At 34.5% G+C, this 22187-nt stretch overlaps 1 protein-coding gene and 1 pseudogene across 4 annotated transcripts; both read left to right on the top strand.

The window, feature by feature from the left end:
* Positions 1 to 7729: 7729 nt before the first annotated feature.
* LOC120201193 (repetitive proline-rich cell wall protein-like) lies at positions 7730 to 18811 on the top strand. 4 transcript variants are annotated; one of them, XM_039201853.1, is made up of 3 exons: positions 7730 to 8178; positions 17848 to 18373; positions 18532 to 18811. In XM_039201853.1, exons 1-3 carry the CDS (start codon positions 7746 to 7748, stop codon positions 18536 to 18538), a joined length of 966 nt encoding a protein of 321 aa, XP_039057784.1. In that variant the 5' UTR covers positions 7730 to 7745; the 3' UTR covers positions 18539 to 18811. The 4 variants fall into 4 exon arrangements, with proteins under 4 accessions (XP_039057784.1, XP_039057782.1, XP_039057781.1 ...); XM_039201851.1 differs by having other exon boundaries at positions 17848 to 18160; positions 18206 to 18806; XM_039201850.1 differs by having other exon boundaries at positions 17848 to 18803.
* Positions 18812 to 20521: 1710 nt separating this feature from the next.
* Positions 20522 to 21745, top strand: LOC120201169 (annotated as a pseudogene).
* Positions 21746 to 22187: the final 442 nt, after the last annotated feature.

The following is a 22187-nucleotide window of genomic DNA, read 5'->3' as shown; positions in this document are numbered from 1 at the left end:
AAACCCGAGCCTAAGCCCCCAGTTTATGAACCACCAAAGAAGGAGAAACCCGAGCCTAAGCCCCCAGTTTATGAACCACCAAAGAAAGAGAAACCTAAGCCTAAGCCCCCGGTCTATGAACCACCAAAGAAAGAGAAACCTGAACCCAAACCACCAGTCTATGAACATCCAAAGAAGCCACCAGTCTATGAACATCCAAAGAAGCCACCAGTACACGAGACTCCAAAGAAGCCACCGGTGTATGAACCACCTTACGGTCACTATCCAGGACACCCTCCATTGGGGAAGCCTTGATTTAATGGTCCCATCAGCTGGCAGCTATTATGGCTATTTAGATAGATTAGTAACCACAATAAAGAGTTGCTACCGAGTCATGTTATGTTTCCTCGTTATTCATGTAGTCATGTTTTCTTCCATGTCATGTCAGCGTGATTGCTGATGGATGTACTTGATGGATTTCCATACTGTTTCTTCTTGTTTTCCAATAAGAGTGTTTTTAACACATGATGATAGCACAACAATACAACAATACTCAAATTTGGAATAAGAAAGAACAACTCGCTAATACTTACTTTAGTCAAACACATCGGCGATTTCAGAAAAAAATTTATAGGTTAGGTCAATATAAACATAATAAAATTTTATCTAAAAAACTAATATATATTTTGATAACCTATTATTGAAAAAATAACAATATGTTAGTATGACATTTTTTAATTGTTTTTCAATCATGACATGGTATTATCTTATGCTGATACATCAACATCTTTTTAAAGACGAGAGACCAAAGTGTCGAAACGATCCTTAAGCTTTTTGGGCTATTGCGGGGAGCGATCCAACTTAATTTTAGGAAATATTGGGTTTTAAAATAAATGCATAAATAAATAAATTTGGAGTCGCCATTGACCTTTGGATTAGGTAGGTCGAATACCCAAAAATATCTTTTAAAATAATTTTAAGAAAAATAATCTTAAAAGATAAAAAGTGATATGCGTTTAACCAGAAATTTATTTTGAAAAGGGTTCGGGAGTCGGTTACGCGTGGGAAATGATGAACACTCCCACAACGCCCAAAATCGGTACCTAAGCGATTATACGTCATCTAAATGCTGAAATTTACAAATTTGATTATACATTTAAATTATAATCCTAAAAAAAAGGTTTTGAAAAGGGCATTATTTCATACGGACAATTCTTAAAAATACGCTCCTTGTTAGTTAAGGCATGTTTTTATGGATTCTCTATTCAAAAAATCATTACCATATTTTTCGTCAAATTATATATTTAATATATAACAAAAAAGTAAATAAAATGAAATAAAGAAAACAGTTGAGTATATAAAAAAGGGGTTATTTTGCATGGGTGATTATTGAAAACACATTCTTTGTTAGTCAAGCACGTTTACATAAACTTCCCATACAAGATAATATTCACTTAATTTTTCTAGTGAGAATACACGTATTTAATATACAAAAATCATTTGAATGTAAAAAATGTATTACTCTATACGAACAATTCTAAAAAGCACACTCCTTGTCAGTTAAGACACGTTTCCATAAATTCCTCATATAAAATAATACTACTTTAGTAAATGGAAGCAAACTATACGAAAACATATATACATATATATATAATAATATAAACTATATTATATACATGTTGATATATATGATGTCAATATATTAGAGATAAACCCAAGGAGGATTTAAAAAGAACAACACAAACACATCAAGCTCGAATGCAAATAAAAGAAGGTTAAACAACTATGTAAATGGATGATCGAAGTAAAAAGATGATAACTTTAAAGGTTAAACTATAAAACCAGCAAGGACTAGGGAAATCATTGTAAATATCATACAAACTAAGCACTGAAATCGTAATAAAACCATCGTCAACGTTCATGACTAAAATGGAAATTATTAAAATTTGAGGATTGAGTCAAGCATTCGGCTAGGGCTGTAAACGAGCCGAGTAAAGCTCAAGTATTGCTGAGCTCGACTCGAACTCAAAAAGTTTAAAATTAGGCTCGACTCGAAAATCAGCGAGCTAAAAATTATCAAGCTCGGCTCGAACTCAAAATATAATATTGAAACTCGACTCGAACTCGAAAAGGCTCAGAAGCTCGAACTCAAACTCGAATTTGAACCTACAAAAATCTTATATTACATTTAAAAATATATTTTTAAAAATTTATAATTATCAATAATGTATTTTTAATATATTTTTAATAATGTAATTTTAAAAAAAATCTAAAATTATAATATAATATTTTTTTCGAGTAGCTCGTTTTAGCTCGTTAAGAATTCGAGTCGTTTGAGCTCGAGTCGAGTTCATTCGATTCAAGTGTTGATCGAGCTTTGACTGAGTCGATCTCGAGTAGCTCGCGATATGTCTCGTCTTATTTACAACCCTACATTCGGCCAAAGCATATAAATGTGGACAATGACTGAAACAAAAACATAATGAAACTTAAAACGCAAATTAAAATAAATGAAAATTCATTTCAGTGACCAAAATGTAAAGTTACAGGACTCTAGGGCTACAACGTGACGGATTGAAATTATGGGGGATCTCACGTGATTTATCCCTGCCCACAAAATCGCGTCCCCCACAGCTAAAACGACGCCGTTTCTAATTGGGTATATATACCCAAGCCCAAAACCAAAAATGATTAAACAAACTCATTTTAACAAAACCCTTTCTCTTTATAAAGAGAGAAATCTCTTTTCTATCTGCCTTCTCTCCTCTCCAATCCTTGTCGGAGGAGGCCGAAAGCCTCCGGCCACCGCTCACAGGAGCACTCCTTCGCCACGGCGGTCGGAGATCTATAAAACCCACTCAAAATGACGCTTGACCTTCCTTAAACCCAAAAACAAACACCACTCCACCTAGAAATACCCCTATCATCCTAGATCTAAAAGAAACGAATGGATTACCTTAATTTTTGACGGCCCCTCCTTTCTCCGGTGGTTAGAAGTTCAGCTTCGGGTGGTAAGTCTCTCTCCCTTCTCTTTTTGTTTTCTTTTTTGTTCTTCTCCCCCCCCCCCAAAGTCCCATCTCTCTCTCCTTTTTTGCTCGTCTGATTGTTGATGGTTGTTTTCCCTTTGGTTCGGTTTTGGCTCCATTATATATTAAAAACCCCCTTTTTCTTTCATATTTAGTGTTGCATGCTTCTGGTAAGGGTTTGACCCTTTGTTCTTTTTTGTTGTTTTGCTATTTTCGTGCTAGGGGTTCTGACCAATGATGGTAGTTCAGCGGGGATAATGCCCTATCCCAAACGGAGGTGACGTGGGTTAAATAGGGGGTAAAAAAATCACCCCGATGCCTTTTGTCTTCTTCCGATGACCAGTGTAAAATCTGGCGACGGTGACAAGTCTCGGGAACCGGTGAGTCACGGACAAGCATCTTGGACGGGTGCGTGTAGGGATGATTGACGTGTGGCGGTGGCAGGCTTGGTGTGTGGTGGCAGATTGGTTTAGGTCAAACCCCTAATATTAGGTTAATCCAGACCGTTAGATCAAATATGATCCAACGACTGAGATGCAGCTGCTGTGTATCCAAAATGGTGAAAACCCTAGCCCTCTCCTGAACCATACCTAGATTCGGCTCCCTGTTTTGGGCCCCGTACAAAATGGGCATCTACACAAAGCATAACCAAAATGTAATATTTGTGTGATTTAAAATAAATAATAATTGAGTGACCAAAATAAAAACTAAATAATAAATGAGTGAATTAATAAGTAATTTACCCTTTTTTGGGCATAAGGGGCAATGTCTTAGGTAGGCCTAGGCCTAGATACGTCCTAGTCAAACAAAAATCGCATTCGAAACATCCTCATTGTACACAACTCTCAATCTCCAAAATATGACTATTCATCATCTTCTTCAACCCGTCTATAAATTTTACAATAAGGGATAAACTATCATATATCACTACAATTCCATTTATCCCATAAATCATTTTAAAGGAAATAAACTAAAATTGTAATATTTCAGGGAGAAATATATAATTTTACCATTATAAACGGGAGTTCACCTCTCAAGATTACGTTCAAACTTCAAACCACAAGATTAGCAATATGATGTGAAAGTTTGCATAAATTATAAAATATAAAGGGATTAAAACCTGAATTCATCATTTTCCACCCTGCAAACACAAGTTTCTTTAGTGGATGAAGACGAGCCCCATGCAAAGGGTGTTTAGTGGACAATATTTCTAAGACTTTTCTCCCAAACAAATCTGTTGAATTTTTGTTAATAAATTTTCGACTCATTTAAAAGAAGTTCTGTAAAATTATTGTCTATGTTATTATTTTTCTAAAAAAAATCTAAATTTAGTAATATTTATTTATAAAAACTTATTTGAATTCAAAATATTAAAAAAAATAAAATTACAATGTAACAAGCAACCCTAGTGATTAAATGAATGATTATTATTCTTAGATGTCCTGAGTTTGAGTATATGTCATTATAGCGTATTTAATCGTTCATTATCAGATGGTTGAGAGATTTTAGAACATATACTACTACTTATAATAATCCTAAACTAGTAAAAATCAAAATAATTTTTTTATAGCTAGAATCATTCCTTAAATCATTATTTATGATATAATCATGTTATATTATATGATTATTAAAATTATATATATATTAATAATGCATAATTATACAAATTTCCACGTCATTAAATATGCTATATATTTATATATCGTATCAAATCATATTTATGTTGTGTCGGAAAATTTCAATTCCCATATTGACTATGAAATCGTGTTTACCTAACTATCGGCACCTAGTCCATGCAAGGTTCTCGACGTCCCCACCATCCTGTTCGAGAATATGCTTGAAAAATTCCATCTCAGTAAATAACTGGAGGTTTGACAAACAAGATTGATGTCAATGTGACACTACTACTGTCAAATCTTTGAAATAATTTGTCTTTTACTTTTACCGTCTTGTTTTGTTCTGTTCTCGTGTTCGAAAGCTAAGCAATATTATCTGCTCAAGATAATAAATAAAGTTATATTCGAGTTTGTTTATTTATTTTTAAGTTAATTATATTTGATTTGTATTGATTTAAATTTTTAATATTATATATTTGTTTAGCGTTCGCTTACATATTCATTTAACGCTCATTTAATGTTGGGCAATCAACACTATCTTTTTACTTTTTATTTGTAAGCGGAAGGAAAATGGTGGAATTACACCATAATTTCATCTAATATATTATTATTTTTCTCGTCCGTGGAGATATGCAAGACTGGGTCACATTAAATCTTTTGCCTCTTGTGCATGTCTTATTTTATATTGATATAACTTTGGTTATTTTTACTTACGAAATTTTAACAAAAATCATATAAATATATAAAAATAATAATAAATTATTTTTAATGGTAAAATGGATTATTCAAATCCACCTAAACTTTATCTAGTTTTAGCTCATTCAAATTATAAAATTTAATTACGAACCGACGGACACATCTAGACATGCATGTCATGGTGAAATACAAGGTGACGAGGAAATTAGCCTTTTGATATTTTAAAGTTGGATTTTGGTGAGAGTAAAGCCAAGGAAATTCAATGCTTTCTAACAACTTATTTTATCTTCTTCACTAGTGTATACCTAACCTGACCTTATGTTGCTAATTAAGTTTATTTATGTCTACTTTGACCTTTAAGTACAACTTCCATCCACTACGAAAATGAAAGAGAGTTATCAGAAGGCAGCGTTACCACTATTTCGCTTGCGCTATCGTGGTCTCGGACCGCTATTTGAAACCCTTCTCATACATCTTTGTTTATACTCAAGTTATGCGCTTATATTTATGAACCGTGTAAAGTATAGTAGAGTAAAAGTGTGTTGTTGATCTTTTAAAATTTTACGTTCGAATATTTTTATGTACATGTTACAAGTTATATAATTCGCGATGGGACGACGATATTATTAAAAGAGTCTCAGTGATATTACCCGAATTTGAGTCAAAATGTTGGCACATGGAAATGAGAGTGGTAGTTGAAGTTTACACCTCCATTTTTGACAATTTTGTACCTACAAAAAAACAATTCATCCAAACCTGTTGTCTTCCGAAATAATTTTTTTTTTCAAATTCAATATTAATTATCGTTTATTTCACATCGTATTATTACATAATACACATTAATGTTTACATGAGAGTCAACAAATTTTATAACGATTTTACTAATATGTGATGTGATTAACATATATTGATAATTTAAGAATAAAATTAGAATATTTAAAAATTTAAAAATAAATTTAAAAATGAGAATTATAATTATTATTCTATTAATAGTTTAGACCGAAGAGTGGATTAAGTTATGTAATTGTGAAATTTTTGAAAAAATGTCGAAATTTTGTTCAATGCTTTCCAATAGTTATATCAGTAATTTGATCTTTGAAAAGTTATAATAGAAGAAAAATAAGTGTGTGAAAAGTCACACATGTGGTAAAGTTAAAATGTAATATTCATAATTGATTTCTAGGCCGCTTATGAGCTATCTACTTTTTTCACCTATGGTATTATTTTAGGCATAATGTCAAAAGTAGCCCTTAATGTTTACCAAAATGATCATTTTGATCCTTTTTGTTTGAAGCATTTTACCCCAACGTTTCACTTTATGGCAAAAAGCTCTATTTATAGATGAAAACTATTACTCCATCCGTCTCATAAAAAATGTCTTTTATTGACTTTTTAAAAGTCAATGTTTTTTAAAAATTGACATGATTATTTTAAATAATCAAATTTTTTAAAATATATATCTGAAAATTACTTGATTGGAGGTTTATAAAATATATTTTTACATATTTTTATCAATAATAAATTTTTAATAATAATTGGTCAATGTTTAGAAAAAAATGCCCAAAAAAAGTCTATAACTGACATATTTTATGGGACAAAAGGAGTAGCTAACACACAATTAAAGATTTAAAATAGGTGTCTTTTTTAACCTAAAATGAAATATTGAGGGTTAAAATGCCTCATAAAAAAAGAATAAGGGACAAAGCGATAATTATATCAAATATTAAAGACCTTTTTACCATAAAATGAAACGCCTCATAAAAAAAGAATAAGGGACAAAGCGATAATTATATCAAATATTAAAGACCTTTTTACCATAAAATGAAACACTGAGGGTCAAAATGCAACAGAAAATAGAATAAGGGGTAAAATGAATATTTTAGTAGTACTAAATGTCAATAATGATCATTAGGTGAAAAAATCAGCTTCATGTACCAAGTACCAACCGGACAGAATTAGGTAACGATAAGCAAATTGGGAGAAAAAAAAGTATTCGGACACATCTCATTAGTTATTACCGACAAATATATTAGAGATTAAAATTTTGAAAATAAAATTAAATAAACTTAAATTGGAGTAATATTTTTATAATAAAGTTTAAAAATATTTTATTTAAATTAATGTATCATACACATACATTTTCAAATTGTATACCATGCCAATATTTTCTTTTATATATATATATATATATATATATTTTTCATGTCTTAGCGTTGTAAAGCAATTGTATCCGCATGGTTCAAAATTTCAACTAAGTGGGATCGGAATGGACCAAATTATATTTATGAATTACTCAAAGGCTTTAATAACACTTAGCTGGTTATTTCCAAAGGTGAAAAAACTAACACTTGGGCTAACCCATAAGGCTCCTTTAGCACTATAAAAAGGGGCACTTCTGATTGCACCATGCAAAGCAAAGAGCTCCACAATGTCGACTACATACTTGCTGGTTTTACTACTTGGAGTGTTGGCTCTCACCACTCCTTCTTTTGGTACCTACGAATCACCCAACTATGGCAAATTACCTAAGCCCCCTGTCTATGAACCTCCAAAGAAAGAGAAACCCGAGCCTAAGCCACCGGTGTATGAACCACCAAAGAAAAAGAAACTTGAGCCTAAGCCCCCGGTCTATGAACCACCGAAGAAAGAGAAGCCACAACCCAAACCACCGGTCTATGAGCCCCCGAAGAAGGAAAAACCCGAGCCTAAGCCACCGGTCTATGAACCACCAAAGAAAGAGAAACCCGAGCCTAAGCCCCCAGTTTATGAACCACCAAAGAAAGAGAAACCTAAGCCTAAGCCCCCGGTCTATGAACCACCAAAGAAAGAGAAGCCTGAACCCAAACCACCAGTCTATGAACATCCAAAGAAGCCACCAGTACACGAGACTCCAAAGAAGCCACCGGTGTATGAACCACCTTACGGTCACTATCCAGGACACCCTCCATTGGGGAAGCCTTGATTTAATGGTCCCATCAGCTGGCAGCTATTATGGCTATTTAGATAGATTAGTAACCACAATAAAGAGTTGCTACTATGTTTCCTCGTTATTCATGTAGTCATGTTTTCTTCCATGTCATGTCAGCGTGATTGCTGATGGATGTACTTGATGGATTTCCTATACTGTTTCTTCTTGTTTTCCAATAAGAGTGTTTTTAACAAGTTGTATAAAATTATTGCCTATGTTATAATCACGTTAAATTATATAATTATTAAAAATTTAAATTAATGAGGTGAGATCTAGTTACACATTATAAAATTAAAAGATTTTACATTAATTTAAGATCATTAAATAAGTAAAAATAAATTATTAATACTAACAGAAGAAATGAGAAAATATTCAAAATGGTTTCAACTATTTATTTTTATTCATCTCACAATCTTAAATTAATGTTATATATTTTAGTTATGAAATGACCATCCAGTTCAGTTGGTATAGCACAAGGTTCTTAACCTTGGGGTCGTGAGATCGAGTCCTATGAAGGGCATTTCATAATTCAGAGGTCTCCTACGGAAGCTGCTCTCAACTTGGTGTTGGGACAGCCTACTATCCTACCTCCCCTACCCCATTACATATGGGAATAAGGGTCAGCTAATTAATTTTAGTTAATTGTATCACATGCCCTTCAATTATGACTCTTATTTTAAATTGGGTCTCTAAACTTTTAAACATGTCAATTTCATCCCCAAACTATGATTTAAATACTAAACTGGACCTCAAATTTTTAACTATTTCAATTTCATCTCAAATTATACGTATATACTAATCAGTGGCGGGTGTACATTGTTTCCAGGGTGGTGAATTTTCTTCGGTTACTTATTGATTTTATTGTTTGTGCCCACCCTGAAATTTTATTTGTGTCCACTCTATATAAAAATTCTCTAGTATTAATATATGTGTGCCCACCTTGAAAAATATTTATAGATCCGTCACTATACTAATCATATCCCTTGCTGATAAAATTTTTAGGCCAAGTTATTTATTATATGTTTGAAAAGAATAAAATTTAGGTTAAATTATGATTGAAAGTGATTATATAATTGGATGAATTTAGGGATGAAATTAGAAGATTCAAAAGTTTGGAGAATAATTTAGAATGAGAGTCATAGTTTGGGAATGAAATTGAAATATTTAAAAGTTTAAGAATAAATTTAGAATAAAATTCATAATTCAATAATGAAATTAAAATATTTAAAAGTTTAAGGATAAATTTAGAATAAAAATAATAATTCAATTATGAAATTAAAATATTTAAAAATTTAAATACTAATTTAAAATAAAACTCAATATCTTTATATATAGTATCAAATCGTATTTACGTTGTGTCGGAAATATTCAATTCCATCTGGACCATGAAATAGTTATTACCTGCCTATGGGCACCTAATCCATGCCAGGTTCTCCACGTACGTCCCCACCAACCTGTTCGAGAATATGCTTGAAAAATTCCATCTCAGTAAATAATTAGAGGTTTAAAGTGACAAACAAGATAGATGTCAATGTCACACTACTACTGTCAAATCTTTGAAGTAATTTGTCTTTTACTTTTACCGTCTTGTAATGTGTTTTGTCTTGTTCTTGTGTTCAAAAGCTAACCAATATTGTCTATCTGCTCAAGTTCGTTTAAACGAATATGAATAAGATTTTAAGTTCGTTTAATTAAATGAACGAACATGAACAAAGGTCTCGTTCGTTTATTTACGTTCGTGAACGTTCGATTATATGTTCGTTTATGTTCGTTCATTTATGTTCATTTATGTTCGAACAGAGGGCAAGTTGAATATGTTACGAAGATTATTGAAGTTGTTTCGATTTCAAGAAGATTGTTTTGTTGAATAAATTAACTTTAAGACTTTATTATGTTCATATAGCTTATTTATGATTTATGTATATTTTTGTCGTATTCGAACAAATTAACTCTAAAGTTACAAGTTATATTAATGAATTTTAAGTTGTTATTCTTGTTGTTTACTTTTTTTTTACATTCATTTGCTGTGTTCGAATAAGTTTTTGTGTGGGTTTGTGTTGTTCATTTATGTTTGTTTATTATGTTCGTTTATGTTCGTTCGTTCGTGTTCGTTTATTAATTAAATGAACGAACATGAACAAGTTATATTACTTAATGAACGAACATGAAAAAAAAATTGTTCGTTTATATTCGTATTCGTTTATGTTCGTTTATTTATTAAATGAACGAACATGAACATACTTCCGTTCGTGTGCGTTTCTGTTCGTTTACAGGCCTAATTTTGATAGTGTATTTAGGGGCGTAAATCAATAGAAATTAAATCAATAGAATCGTATTCGTATTTATTTATTTATTTATAAAGTAATTGTATTCTATTCGTATTTATTTAAATTTTTAATACTATGTTTGTATTTGTTTTAGCATTCACATACATATTTGTAAACCAAAGAAAAATAGTGAAATTATACCATATTTTTATTTAATGGATAATTATTTTTCTCATCCGTAGAGATAAGTAATGCTAAATCACATCAAATCTTTTAACTTTTGTGTATGTCTTATTTTAAGTTGATATCACTTTGTTTATTTTTACTTATAAATTTTTAACAAAAATCATATAAATGTACACATATATTAAACTAATAAATTATTTTTAATGGTAAAATGGATTATTCAAATCCACCTAAACTTGATCTAGTTTAGCTCATCCAAATTATAAAATATAAGGACGAGATTCAACTACTTTTTTCCTTGGCACCGACAGACACATCAAGACATGCATGCATGTCAATGTCATGGTGAGATATAAGGTGACGAGGAAATTCGCATTTGATATTTCAAAAGTTGGAATTTGGTGAGAGTAAAGCCATAGAAATTCAATGCTTTCTAACAACTTATTTTATCTTCTTCACTAGTGTATACCTAACTTGACCATATGTTGCCAAGTTTATTTATGAATGCTTTGACCTTTAACCACTACTTCCACCCGACACGAAAACGAAAGAGATATATTAAGAACGATATAAGTTCAAATAATTGTAATGTTTTAGGTATATAATTTATGATAAAGGTAGTGAGGAAGTAATTACATCGTCAAAGTGTAAAACCAGAATGCATATTGTTTATTGAACTATAACACTACTTATATACAAGTGTTTACAGCCAGCCTTTATAACTGCTCAACAGCTAACAACTAACATTTAACAATTGTCCCTAACAGCTTTCCTAACTGTACACATCAGCTAACAACTTCATCATTCAACATTCTCCATACTTCTTCTTTCTCCCAAAGAAAAGATTGCACATTCACACTGGCTTTAAACACTTCAAACCGAGTAGCAGCTAATGGCTTTGTGAATCCATCAGCAACCTGATGACTTCATGGCACATAGTTCATCAACACTTGCTTCAATGCCATCTTCTCAGGAACAAAGTGAACATCAAGCTCAACATGTTTATTCTTTGCATTATAGACATGATTAGTTGTCATGGCTACAACACTGCTGTTATCGCACCAAACTATTGGAATTTTCTGCCTTGTAACACCCAAATCAATTAAAAGAGCATACACCCATGTTGTTTCAGCAGTAACATCTGTTACACTTCTATACTCAGCCTCCATAGTCAACCTGGAAACTGACTTTTGTTTCCTCGAGTTCCACATTACAAGATTATCACCTATAAACACACAATAGCCAGAGACAGACTTGCGATCATCAGTGTTTGTAGCCCAATCAGCATCAGCAAAGGCTACTACATTGAATCCTGCCACTGCAGGTTCTATGACCAATCCATGATTAATTGTTCCCACCAAATACCTCAAAATCCTCTTAACTGCAACAAGTTGTTCTTATCTTGGAGCATGCATGTATTGTGCTGCCTTATTAACACTGAAGGTAATGTTTAGACGAGTGTGACAAGCATATAATAATGCACCTACAATGCTTCGATACTCATAGGCATCCTGAAGCAACACCCCCGCATCTTGACCCAACTTAGCAGACTCAAGCATGGGTGTAGATGCAGGATTAGCAGTGCTCATTTTGTCTTCATCAACAGCTCTAGGATAAACTTCCTTTGGCTAAGAATTAATGAGCTACCACAACAATTAACTTTTATGCCCATAAAATAATGTAGATCACCAAGGTTCTTCAGGGCAAATTCACTTCCAATCAATTTTACTACTTCTTCAATCTTCTTGTTGAAACTTCCAGTCAACACTATATCATCAACATACATGAGTATGTAAACACATTGACCATCTTCCCAACAAACAAACAACGATGCATCTGCTAAAGACTCTTTAAACCCAATCTTAACTAGGCAGTTCTTCAGTTTGTCATGCCAGTTTCGAGGGGCTTGGCGTAAACCATACAATGCCTTTTTTAACCTGCACACCAAGGGACTACCATCAGCAACTACTTGCTCAAAACCAGGTGGCTGCTGCATGAACACCTCTTCATGCAGATCACCCTGCAGAAACGCATTGTTCACATCCACCTGGCGTAATTGCCAGTCATTCGTAACAGCTAATGAAAGAATTACATTAAACGTTGCAAATCTGACAACTGGACTGAATATTTCACCAAATCATGTCCTGGCACTTGAGAAAAACCTTTAGCTACTAATCTAGCTTTATACTTGCTAATAGAACCATCAGAGTTCTTTTTCAATTTGAACAACCACTTACACCCCATCACTGACCGTCCTTCAGGTAGTTTCACTAGGGTCTACATACCATTCCTCCTTAAAGCTTTAACCTCTGCATGACCTGCTGCTCTCCAATGAGGTGACTGAATTGCTTCATGAATATTAAGAGGTTCCATGTCATCATAGCTAGCCACATACAACTTAGGCTTAAATATCCCACAATTACTCATTGTCAGCATCGAATGTCAATTCAACGAACTAGCATCATTTCCATCTCTTAAAGGGGCAACATTGTCAAATAAATCAGGTACTGCCACATGATGTCTTTGATTTGCTGATTCAACAGCTTCAGCTGCACCAACTTCACCACCTTCATTTTGTTGAGTTGCAGCTTCTAGGGAAGTTTCACCCATGTCAACTATGACCTGACCCATATGACCAGAGTTTCCATCCATATTGTCTTCACATGCACTAATTACTTTATGTGGAACAACTTCAGTCAAGCCAGCCAGATTCATATCATCAGAAGCCGTTCCTTGACCTGCACCAGCCGTGTTGACTCGAAATTGCCTTATATCAGTAACAACCTCAAGTTCTGTAGAGCTTCATTTATTATATACAAATGTATTACTCGATCCTTCAAACCCTATAAATGGAAAGGTAAACTCATCAAAAATGACATGTCTGAAACCATTTATCCTACCACTAGCTGCTAAACACATGTAGCCTTTGTGCTGAGGGTTGTAACCAAGGAATGTACATGGATGAGAATGAAATTCAAGTTTGTGCTGCTGAAACAACCTCAAGTGAGGAAAACATTTACATCCAAAGACTCTCATGAAATCATAATTTGGCTTCTTTCCCAACAATTCTCATAAGGTGACAGCCCATCCAAAACCTTAATAGGAAATCGATTGATAAGAAATACTGCAATAAAAGCTGCATAATACAAATAACGCAAGGGCATAACAACTTGTGCTAGCAAAACCAAGGCAAGCTCAATGATGTGTCGATGCTTTCTTTCTACCACACCATTCTGCTTAGACGTATGGGGGCAAGCAACACGATGTACAATCCCTTCTTTTAATAACACAGATGACAGACTGCGATACTCTCCACCCCAGTCACTTTGTACAACCTTCACAGACAGCCCAAACTGAGTTGCAACCATTTGCTGAAACACCTTGAACGTGTTTACTGCCTGCGATCGTTCTTTCAAAAAATAAACCCAAGTGTGTCTTGAATAAGCATTAACAAATGACAAATAATAGTAATAACCATTTGAAGCTACATGAGTTGGTCCCCATATATCAGTGTACACAAGTTGAAAGGGTTCAATATAGACAGTCTTGGAATGACAGAAGGGTAACTTATGGCTTTTGCCAATGCAACACGCTTTACAAATTTTATTCACATATTTATTAACTTGTACAGCAATAGCTTTGAATACACTAGCAACTATATCATATGTTGCATGCCCTAACCTTCTATGCTAAAGGCTGTAAACATCACCAACTGTAGCAACATTTACAAAGGCATTTTTACAAACACTCGACATAGTAGTATTAGGAAACACATAAAGTCCCTCTCGCACTCTTCCTTGAAGAAACACCTATCCATTAACTGCATCACGAACACCCATTGTTTTCCTTAACAAACTTGAACACATATAACAAATTTTGTGTTATGCCAGGTACATGAAGTAAATCATTAACTAGCATCACTCTAGAAGCAGACTTCATGACCGTACTGCCAAACAAATTGACAGGTATTGAAGCACCATCACCCACAACTAGCTTACATGGACCACTGCAACCAGTTTTACGAGTTATAATATCTGCATCTGGAGTGACATGGTGGGTAGCTCCATAGTCAATAACCCACTGATCCTGCTCAGCCACTGATGCATCAGCACTGGTTGAAGCATGAAGTCGAGACCCTTCAAAGAACACATATGTGCACACTTATCATACGCAGCAGTATGAGCCTGAGCAGGTTCTTCATCATATCTGGGTTGATTGTTACTAACAACCTGAAACGATTCATCATAATTGTACCAACAACGATCAACTAAGTGACCAATTTTACGACAAAAGTAACACTGAACACGCGACATGCCTCATCCTCGACCTGCTCGACCACCAGACCTGCCACCTAACCGAGCAGCAGTCATATGATCTCTATCATAGCTTGAATAAGACCGTTTGGAGTAACCACCTGAACCAGCCCCACGAGCAATATGAGCCACAAACATCACCGTTTCTTCTTGAGCTGCAAAACCAGTGATCTGTATCTCTGCATCCATCAGCATAGTACAAACCTTATCTAAGGGCAACATGTCACTGCTCGACGTAATAACATCCATAAACGGCTGATATTCACTCGGTAACCCTTTCAAAATGCTGGCAATATGTCCTACAAGACGAATCGGGCTTCCACATAAAGCCAAAACATCACAAATTTCTTTGACTTTAGCAATGTAAACCCACATATTGTCTTCTGTTTTCTTAAGAGATTGAAGTTTACAATGTAAACTCATCACCGAGGTTGAAGACCTAGTTGCAAAGTATTGCAACACCGTAGCCCATATCGATGCAGCTGTCTCAACTCCCACAAACTGAGATAGAAGATTTGGACTAATGGTAGATAGTAACCATAACGTTAACGCACTGTCTTGGGTTACAAAATCATCGTAAGCTTCATTGGGAACCAAGCTGCCATTTTTATCAACAACCATCTCCGGTGGAGATTGCATAGCACCGGTGAGAAGATGCTCAAGTCAATGACTGCGAACAGTAAATAAAACTTGTTGTTTCCACAACAAGAAATTTGTTTCATCCAATACCATATTGATTTTCTTGTTAGTGAACATCGAATCACAACATTCAATAGAAAAAAAGCAAGAATCACATAAAGATTCGTTAATCAACCAAGAACACCATACCGAACTTATTGAGCAACCACCTTTCACGCTTAACAAGAACGCTATGAGTTACGCAACAAGAAACACGAGGCTCCAGGAACTTATGGCGATTGATACCAAGTGAGGAAGTAACTACAACGTCAAAGTGTAAAACCAGAATGCATATCGTTTATTCAACTATAACACTACTTATATACAAGTGTTTACAGCCAGCCCTTATAACTGCTCAACAGCTAACAGCTAACATTTAACAACCGTGCCTAACAGCTTCCCTAACTACACAACTAAATGTACACATTAGCTGACAACTTCATCATTCAACAGAGGTTAGTGCAAATTAAAGTGGGAGTTAAAGTGAACGAAGTGGGTGTGTTAGTGGAACTTCAGGATCCGATGGATGTTGATTCTGAATAGGATTCCTTCAAAGGATCTCCTTGTGTCTCGGGGTTTGAATAGAGAAGGATTTGACTGTATGTGTTGCTGGTGTGGGTCAAAGGTTGAGGAGATTAATCATGTGTTTCTAAAATGTTTTGTGATGTCAAATTTTTTGTGGGAGCTAGCTGATTGGTGGAACTTGAGTTGGCAGGAGTTTAATTGTATGGTGGAGATGTTAAATTTCTGTTTTGCAGTAAATCTAATTGCAAGTTTGAAAGGTGTATGGTTGGTTTGTATTGTTGTAGCGTTGTGGAGTGTATGGTTAACGCGTTCTTAATCTTGGAAGTATACACCTCCATTTTTGACAATTTTGTACCTACAAACAATTCATCCTAACCTATTGTCTTCTAAAAGTAAAATGTACTATGAAATAGGGACAGTAATAATATATTGCAATCACCATTAAAATCGTATTATTTTATTTACTTATAGAGAACCGACAATTTAAAAGAGGTTATGATGTCTTTTCATTTATGCACTTTGAATTAACCTTAGGCCCGAACTAATTTACATTAAAAAAATCGTTGTTGTTTTTAAATATTACTTCGAGCAATAGCGATTGTAATTAAGTGATTGAGTATTCACTATTAAATGGTTAAGGGTATTTAGAATAAATATTATTTTATAATTATCTTAGTTTAATAAAAAATAATATCTAATCCAATAAGAGTTTATTGTATCATACATAATTAAAATTAATCTTCAAATTTTTAAATATTTCAATTTTATCCTTAAATTATAATCTATAATTGATTTATATTTTTTCACCTATTATACTATTTTATTATTACTAAATGTCAATAATGACCAGTAGGTGAAAAATCAGCTTTATGTCCCAAGTTCCAACCAGACAGAATTAAATAATATAAGCAAATTGAAAGGGAAAAAAAAAGTATTCAGCCACCTCTCATTTGTCATTACCGACAAATAAGCACAAGGGAAATGTGGGTTCTAAAAGAGTTGTACTGCATCAACATCATTTAAAATTGTATATTATATTTATTATCAACTGATTTAATAAGATGAAATATTAAAAATTTTAAATATATTAAATCAAACGACCATATTAGTTAAAGAATCGTTGTTGTTCATTGAGTCTCGAGTTTGAGCACGCAAAATGTTCCAACAAATAAAAATTGTAGCTAAAGTTTTTTATATTATGCCCTTATTTCCGAATGTGTGAAAACCAACACTTGGGCTGACTATAAGGCTCCTTGACCACTATAAAAAGGGCACTTCTGATTGCACCATGAAAAGCAAAAACCTCCATGATGTCCACTACATACTTGCTGGTTTTGCTACTAGGAGTGGTGGCTCTCACCACTCCCTCTTTTGGTACCTACGAGTCACCCGACTATGGCAAACCACCTTCTCCTGTTTACAAGCCACCCTATGGCAAATCACCTCCAAATTATGAACCACCAAAGAAAGAGAAACCTGAGCCTAAGCCACCGGTCCATGAGCCACCAAAGAAAGAGAAGCTTGAACCCAAACCACCGGTCTATGAACCCCCAAAGAAAGAGAAACCCGAGCCTAAGCCACCGGTTTATACACCTCCAAAGAAAGAGAAGCCTGAACCCAAACCACCGGTCTATGAGCCCCCAAAGAAAGAGAAACCCGAGCCTAAGCCACCGGTTTATACACCTCCAAAGAAAGAGAAGCCTGAACCCAAACCACCGGTCTATGAACCCCCAAAGAAAGAGAAACCCGAGCCTAAGCCACCGGTTTATACTCCTCCAAAGAAAGAGAAGCCTGAACCCAAACCACCGGTCTATGAGCCCCCAAAGAAAGAGAAACCCGAGCCTAAGCCACCGGTTTATACACCTCCAAAGAAAGAGAAGCCTGAACCCAAACCACCGGTCTATGAGCCCCCAAAGAAAGAGAAACCCGAGCCTAAGCCACCGGTTTATACACCTCCAAAGAAAGAGAAGCCTGAACCCAAACCACCGGTCTATGAGCCGCCAAAGAAACCACCAACGTATGAGCCTAAGCCCCCAAAGCCACCGGTTTATGCACCACCAAAGAAAGAGAAGCCTGAACCCAAACCACCAGTCTATGAGCCTCCAAAGAAACCTCCGACGTATGAACCTAAACCACCAAAGCCACCGGTCTATACACCACCGAAGAAAGAGAAGCCTGAACCCAAACCACCAGTCTATGAACATCCAAAGAAGCCTCCAACGTATGAGCCTAAGCCACCAAAGCCACCGGTTTATACACCACCAAAGAAGCCTCCAGTGTATGAGCCACCTTATGGTCACTATCCAGGACACCCTCCAATGGGGAAGCCCTAATTGAATGGTCCCATCAGCTGGCAGCTATTATGGCTATTTAGATAGATGAGTAACCATAATACAATAAGAGTTGCTACCTAATCATGTTTAGTTTCCTTGTTCGTCATGTAGGCATGTTTTCTTCCATGTCATGTCAGCGAGATTGCTGATGGATGTACTAGTTGGATTTCCTATTCTGCATCTTCTTGTTTTTCAATAAGAATATATCCTGACTTCTAAATATATTTCAAATATGCCAACTAAATTATTTTCCTGTATTCTCATGCACGTGCATACCTTTTTGGTCATCCAAAATAGCTCCATACCAACTCAATTATCTTAACACAAATGTTATAAAAATGAGTAAACTATACGTTTAATACCTAAACTATCAATTTTGATTCATTTTAATATCGAAACTTTCAAAAAATTTAAAATCATACATAAAGTTTAGTTTTTGTTTTATTTTAGTATCGTCGTTCAAAATTGAAAATGTAGGTATTAAAACGGATAAAAATTGATAGTTTAGGTACTAAACGCGTTAAATTTTTTATGATGAAGGTACTAAAATGAAATAAAAACTAAACGTTAGGGATGATTTTGAAAAAATTAAAATTTAGGTACTAAAACAAACCAAAATTAATAGTTTAAGTATTAAATGTGTAGTTTACCTTATATAAATTGATCATTCCGCTGAACAATGTGAATATTTTTCTGCATTATTTTAGCAAAAATCTTATGTTTTGTTTATATGATGCAGTTGATGAATGATTAATAATCTTGCTAATCATTTTAACACAAAGAAATGGAATAATGATAATTCAAATAATGAGAATAATTATATCATGCTAATCTTATATTTATATATTTTTTTGCAAATAAAAACAGTTAGTTTATTCAAATTGATGAAATATCTAATAATTAAGGTTTATAACCATCGTTGTAAACTAAACACATAATTATGACATATTCATATTACAATTGAATTAAGAAATTAGCCACTTGATATCATAAGGACCATATAAAGAAAAAGTTAAAAATACATAAAAGAAAACTTGAACAAAAGATATATATACGAACAAATATAACTACATCAGTAAAAGAGCCACAATATGAGATCAAACTATTGAAAGATCACCGACCAGTGGGCTATCCATAAATTTAAAAATGGGGGTCCAAAATTTTAATTTTCGTTTCTTAAAAATAATGGGTATGCAAAAATTGTAATTTTTTTTTCTTTTTTCCTTAACATATTAAGCTAAATTTAACCACTTTTTAAAAATAATAGGGATGCACTTAGCCCCTATGGGGGCTTAGTGCATCCGCCACTGCCACCGACAATTGCAAATCAGTGTCGAACGTTGTGAGAGAACTCTCTCTAAACGCAAGCTACGTATCCAAATTTAATCTGAGGATCTAAATAAGAGAATATCAATAGGATAATAAATAAACGTCATCTTGATCAGTCAAGTGTCATCAAATCCAACTTTAAAAAAATTTAAAAATATAGCAAAATAATCGAAAATATACCAACAAATGGAAATAAATATATCATAAATATAGAGAAAAACATGTTATAGAAAGATAATCATATTTAAATATATTATATATTTATATATTCAAATACATTATATATTTATATATAGTATCAAATCATATTTATTTTTAAGGTAAACTACGCCAATGGTCACTGTTGTTTGGGTAAGTTTTTATTTTCACCACCAATGTTTAAAAGTTACAAATAGGTCACTAACGTTATCGTTTGTGACAAAATGGTCACTGGCCGTTAAGAGGTGTGACGAAAAATATAGCTGGACCGTTTTCTGCTGATGTGGATCATTGACCGCCATTTTGACTGGCTTTCTTATTCTTCAACCCAATCCTCATATTTTTCTTCACTTTTCTTCTTCTTTCTTTCTCTTCACTTTTCTTCACTTTCTTTCTCTTCACTTTTCTTCACGTATCTGAATTCCGAGGCCCTGTGTTACGGTTCAGGGAATATTTGTAAGCAATGTGAGGCTGAGCTCCCACTTGCACTGCCATTGACCCCATTGCTACCACAATTTCTGTCACGAAAAATGAAGCCATTTTCACCACCAAGGAAGTGCATTAGCAAGCTTTCCTTGGCTTTTTTTTATAGTTGGATCAATCGGAGCTTTGGCAGGGGTTTGCACTGTTTTTTATTGCTTATGGGTCGGAATGTGTGGGTTCTTGCTTCGCAAGACACATAACTCCGTGCAACCCACGGTTACAGATGCCAATATAATTATGACCGTTGTGGACAATAATGACACCATTGCCCCACCCGTAAGATCATTTTCCATCAGACGCAACAGCTCACGAAGATTAGGACGTGAAAGAAGTGGATCATCATCATCAAAACGTGCAGACAAAACCCAGCATTTTACGCTCTCAGAGCTTGCTGATGCCACCAACAACTTTTCAATGGAAAACAAGATTGGTGCCGGAAGCTTCGGGGTTATTTACAAAGGCAAACTTCCCGACGGTCGCGAAGTCTCCATTAAAAGAGGGGAGCCTTCAGCAAAGGTAAAGAAGTTCCAAGAGAAGGAAACCGCTTTTGAATCAGAATTAGCATTGTTATCACGGCTTCACCACAAGCACTTGGTGGGGTTATTTGGATTATGAGCAATGGATCACTTTATGATCATCTGCATAACAAAGATAACATTGAGAAGAGTGAGCATTTTAAATTCATGGAAAACGAGGATAAAAATTTCACTAGATGCAGCAAGAGGGATTGAATACCTCCATAACTATGCAGTGTCACCTATAATTCATCGAGACATTAAGTCGACGAACATACGATCGGATGCAGTTTTTGGGGTTGTATTGTTAAAGCTCTTGACAGGAAGAAAAACTGCTTTTAGAAATGAAGAAGATGGGCCTGGGACAATAGGAGTGGTTGAGTATGCAATCCCGAGGTTATCGGCAGGGGATCTTCGGACAGTGGTAGATCGAAGAGTTGGGGTGCCGGAGATTCACGAGGCTGAGGCAGTGGAGCTGATGGCCTATACAGCTATGCAATGTGTGAATTTGGAAAGAAAAGAGAGGCCTAATATGATTGACATTGTCGCACAATTGGAGAAATCATTATCATTTTACCGGGACAGCCCTGCTAGTGTCTCTCTTCTAGAACAATTTTCATTCCTTCAGAATGAGCTTCTGGAAGAGTTTGTTCTTTTTTATTAAATTTTTAAATCTAAATAAAAGATTAAAAGTGGAAAATGAGTTGTTATATCGAAAACAAGCGTATCTCACGAGCAGCAATAGCCTGGAATGTCTCCACTCAACAATGAGAATTATGTCATGTGTGTGATAAGAGGAGAAGAAGAAAAGTGAAGAGAAAGAAAGAAGAATAAAAGTGAAGAAAAAGAAGCTGGAGAATGGGGTGAAGGAGAAGAAGAGCCGGTCAAAATGACGGTCAACGATCAACGTCAGTTGATAACGGTCCAGCTGTATTTTTCATCAAGCCTCTTAACGGCTGTTAACGGCCAATGACCATTTTGTCACAAACGATAACGTTAGTGACCTATTTCTAATTTTTGAAACATTAGTGATGAAAACAAAAATTTACCTAAACATTAGTTCCCGCTGCCGTAG

The sequence above is a fragment of the Hibiscus syriacus genome, unplaced genomic scaffold, assembly GCF_006381635.1.
Source record: "Hibiscus syriacus cultivar Baekdansim isolate YM2019G1 unplaced genomic scaffold, ASM638163v2 tig00007043_pilon, whole genome shotgun sequence".
NCBI lineage: Eukaryota > Viridiplantae > Streptophyta > Magnoliopsida > Malvales > Malvaceae > Hibiscus > Hibiscus syriacus.
The sequence above is the reverse complement of the archived record's forward strand: the minus strand, read 5'-3'. Positions and strand labels throughout refer to the sequence as shown.

Excerpts from the sequence above, each read along its gene's own strand:
- LOC120201193 (XM_039201850.1), top strand. The coding sequence starts at position 7,746 with ATGTCGACTACATACTTGCTGGTTTTACTACTTGGAGTGTTGGCTCTC. Across the intron at positions 8,179-17,847 it reads CAAACCACCAGTCTATGAAC|CTCCAAAGAAAGAGAAGCCT; the intron begins ATCCAAAGAAGC and ends CGGTTTATACAC.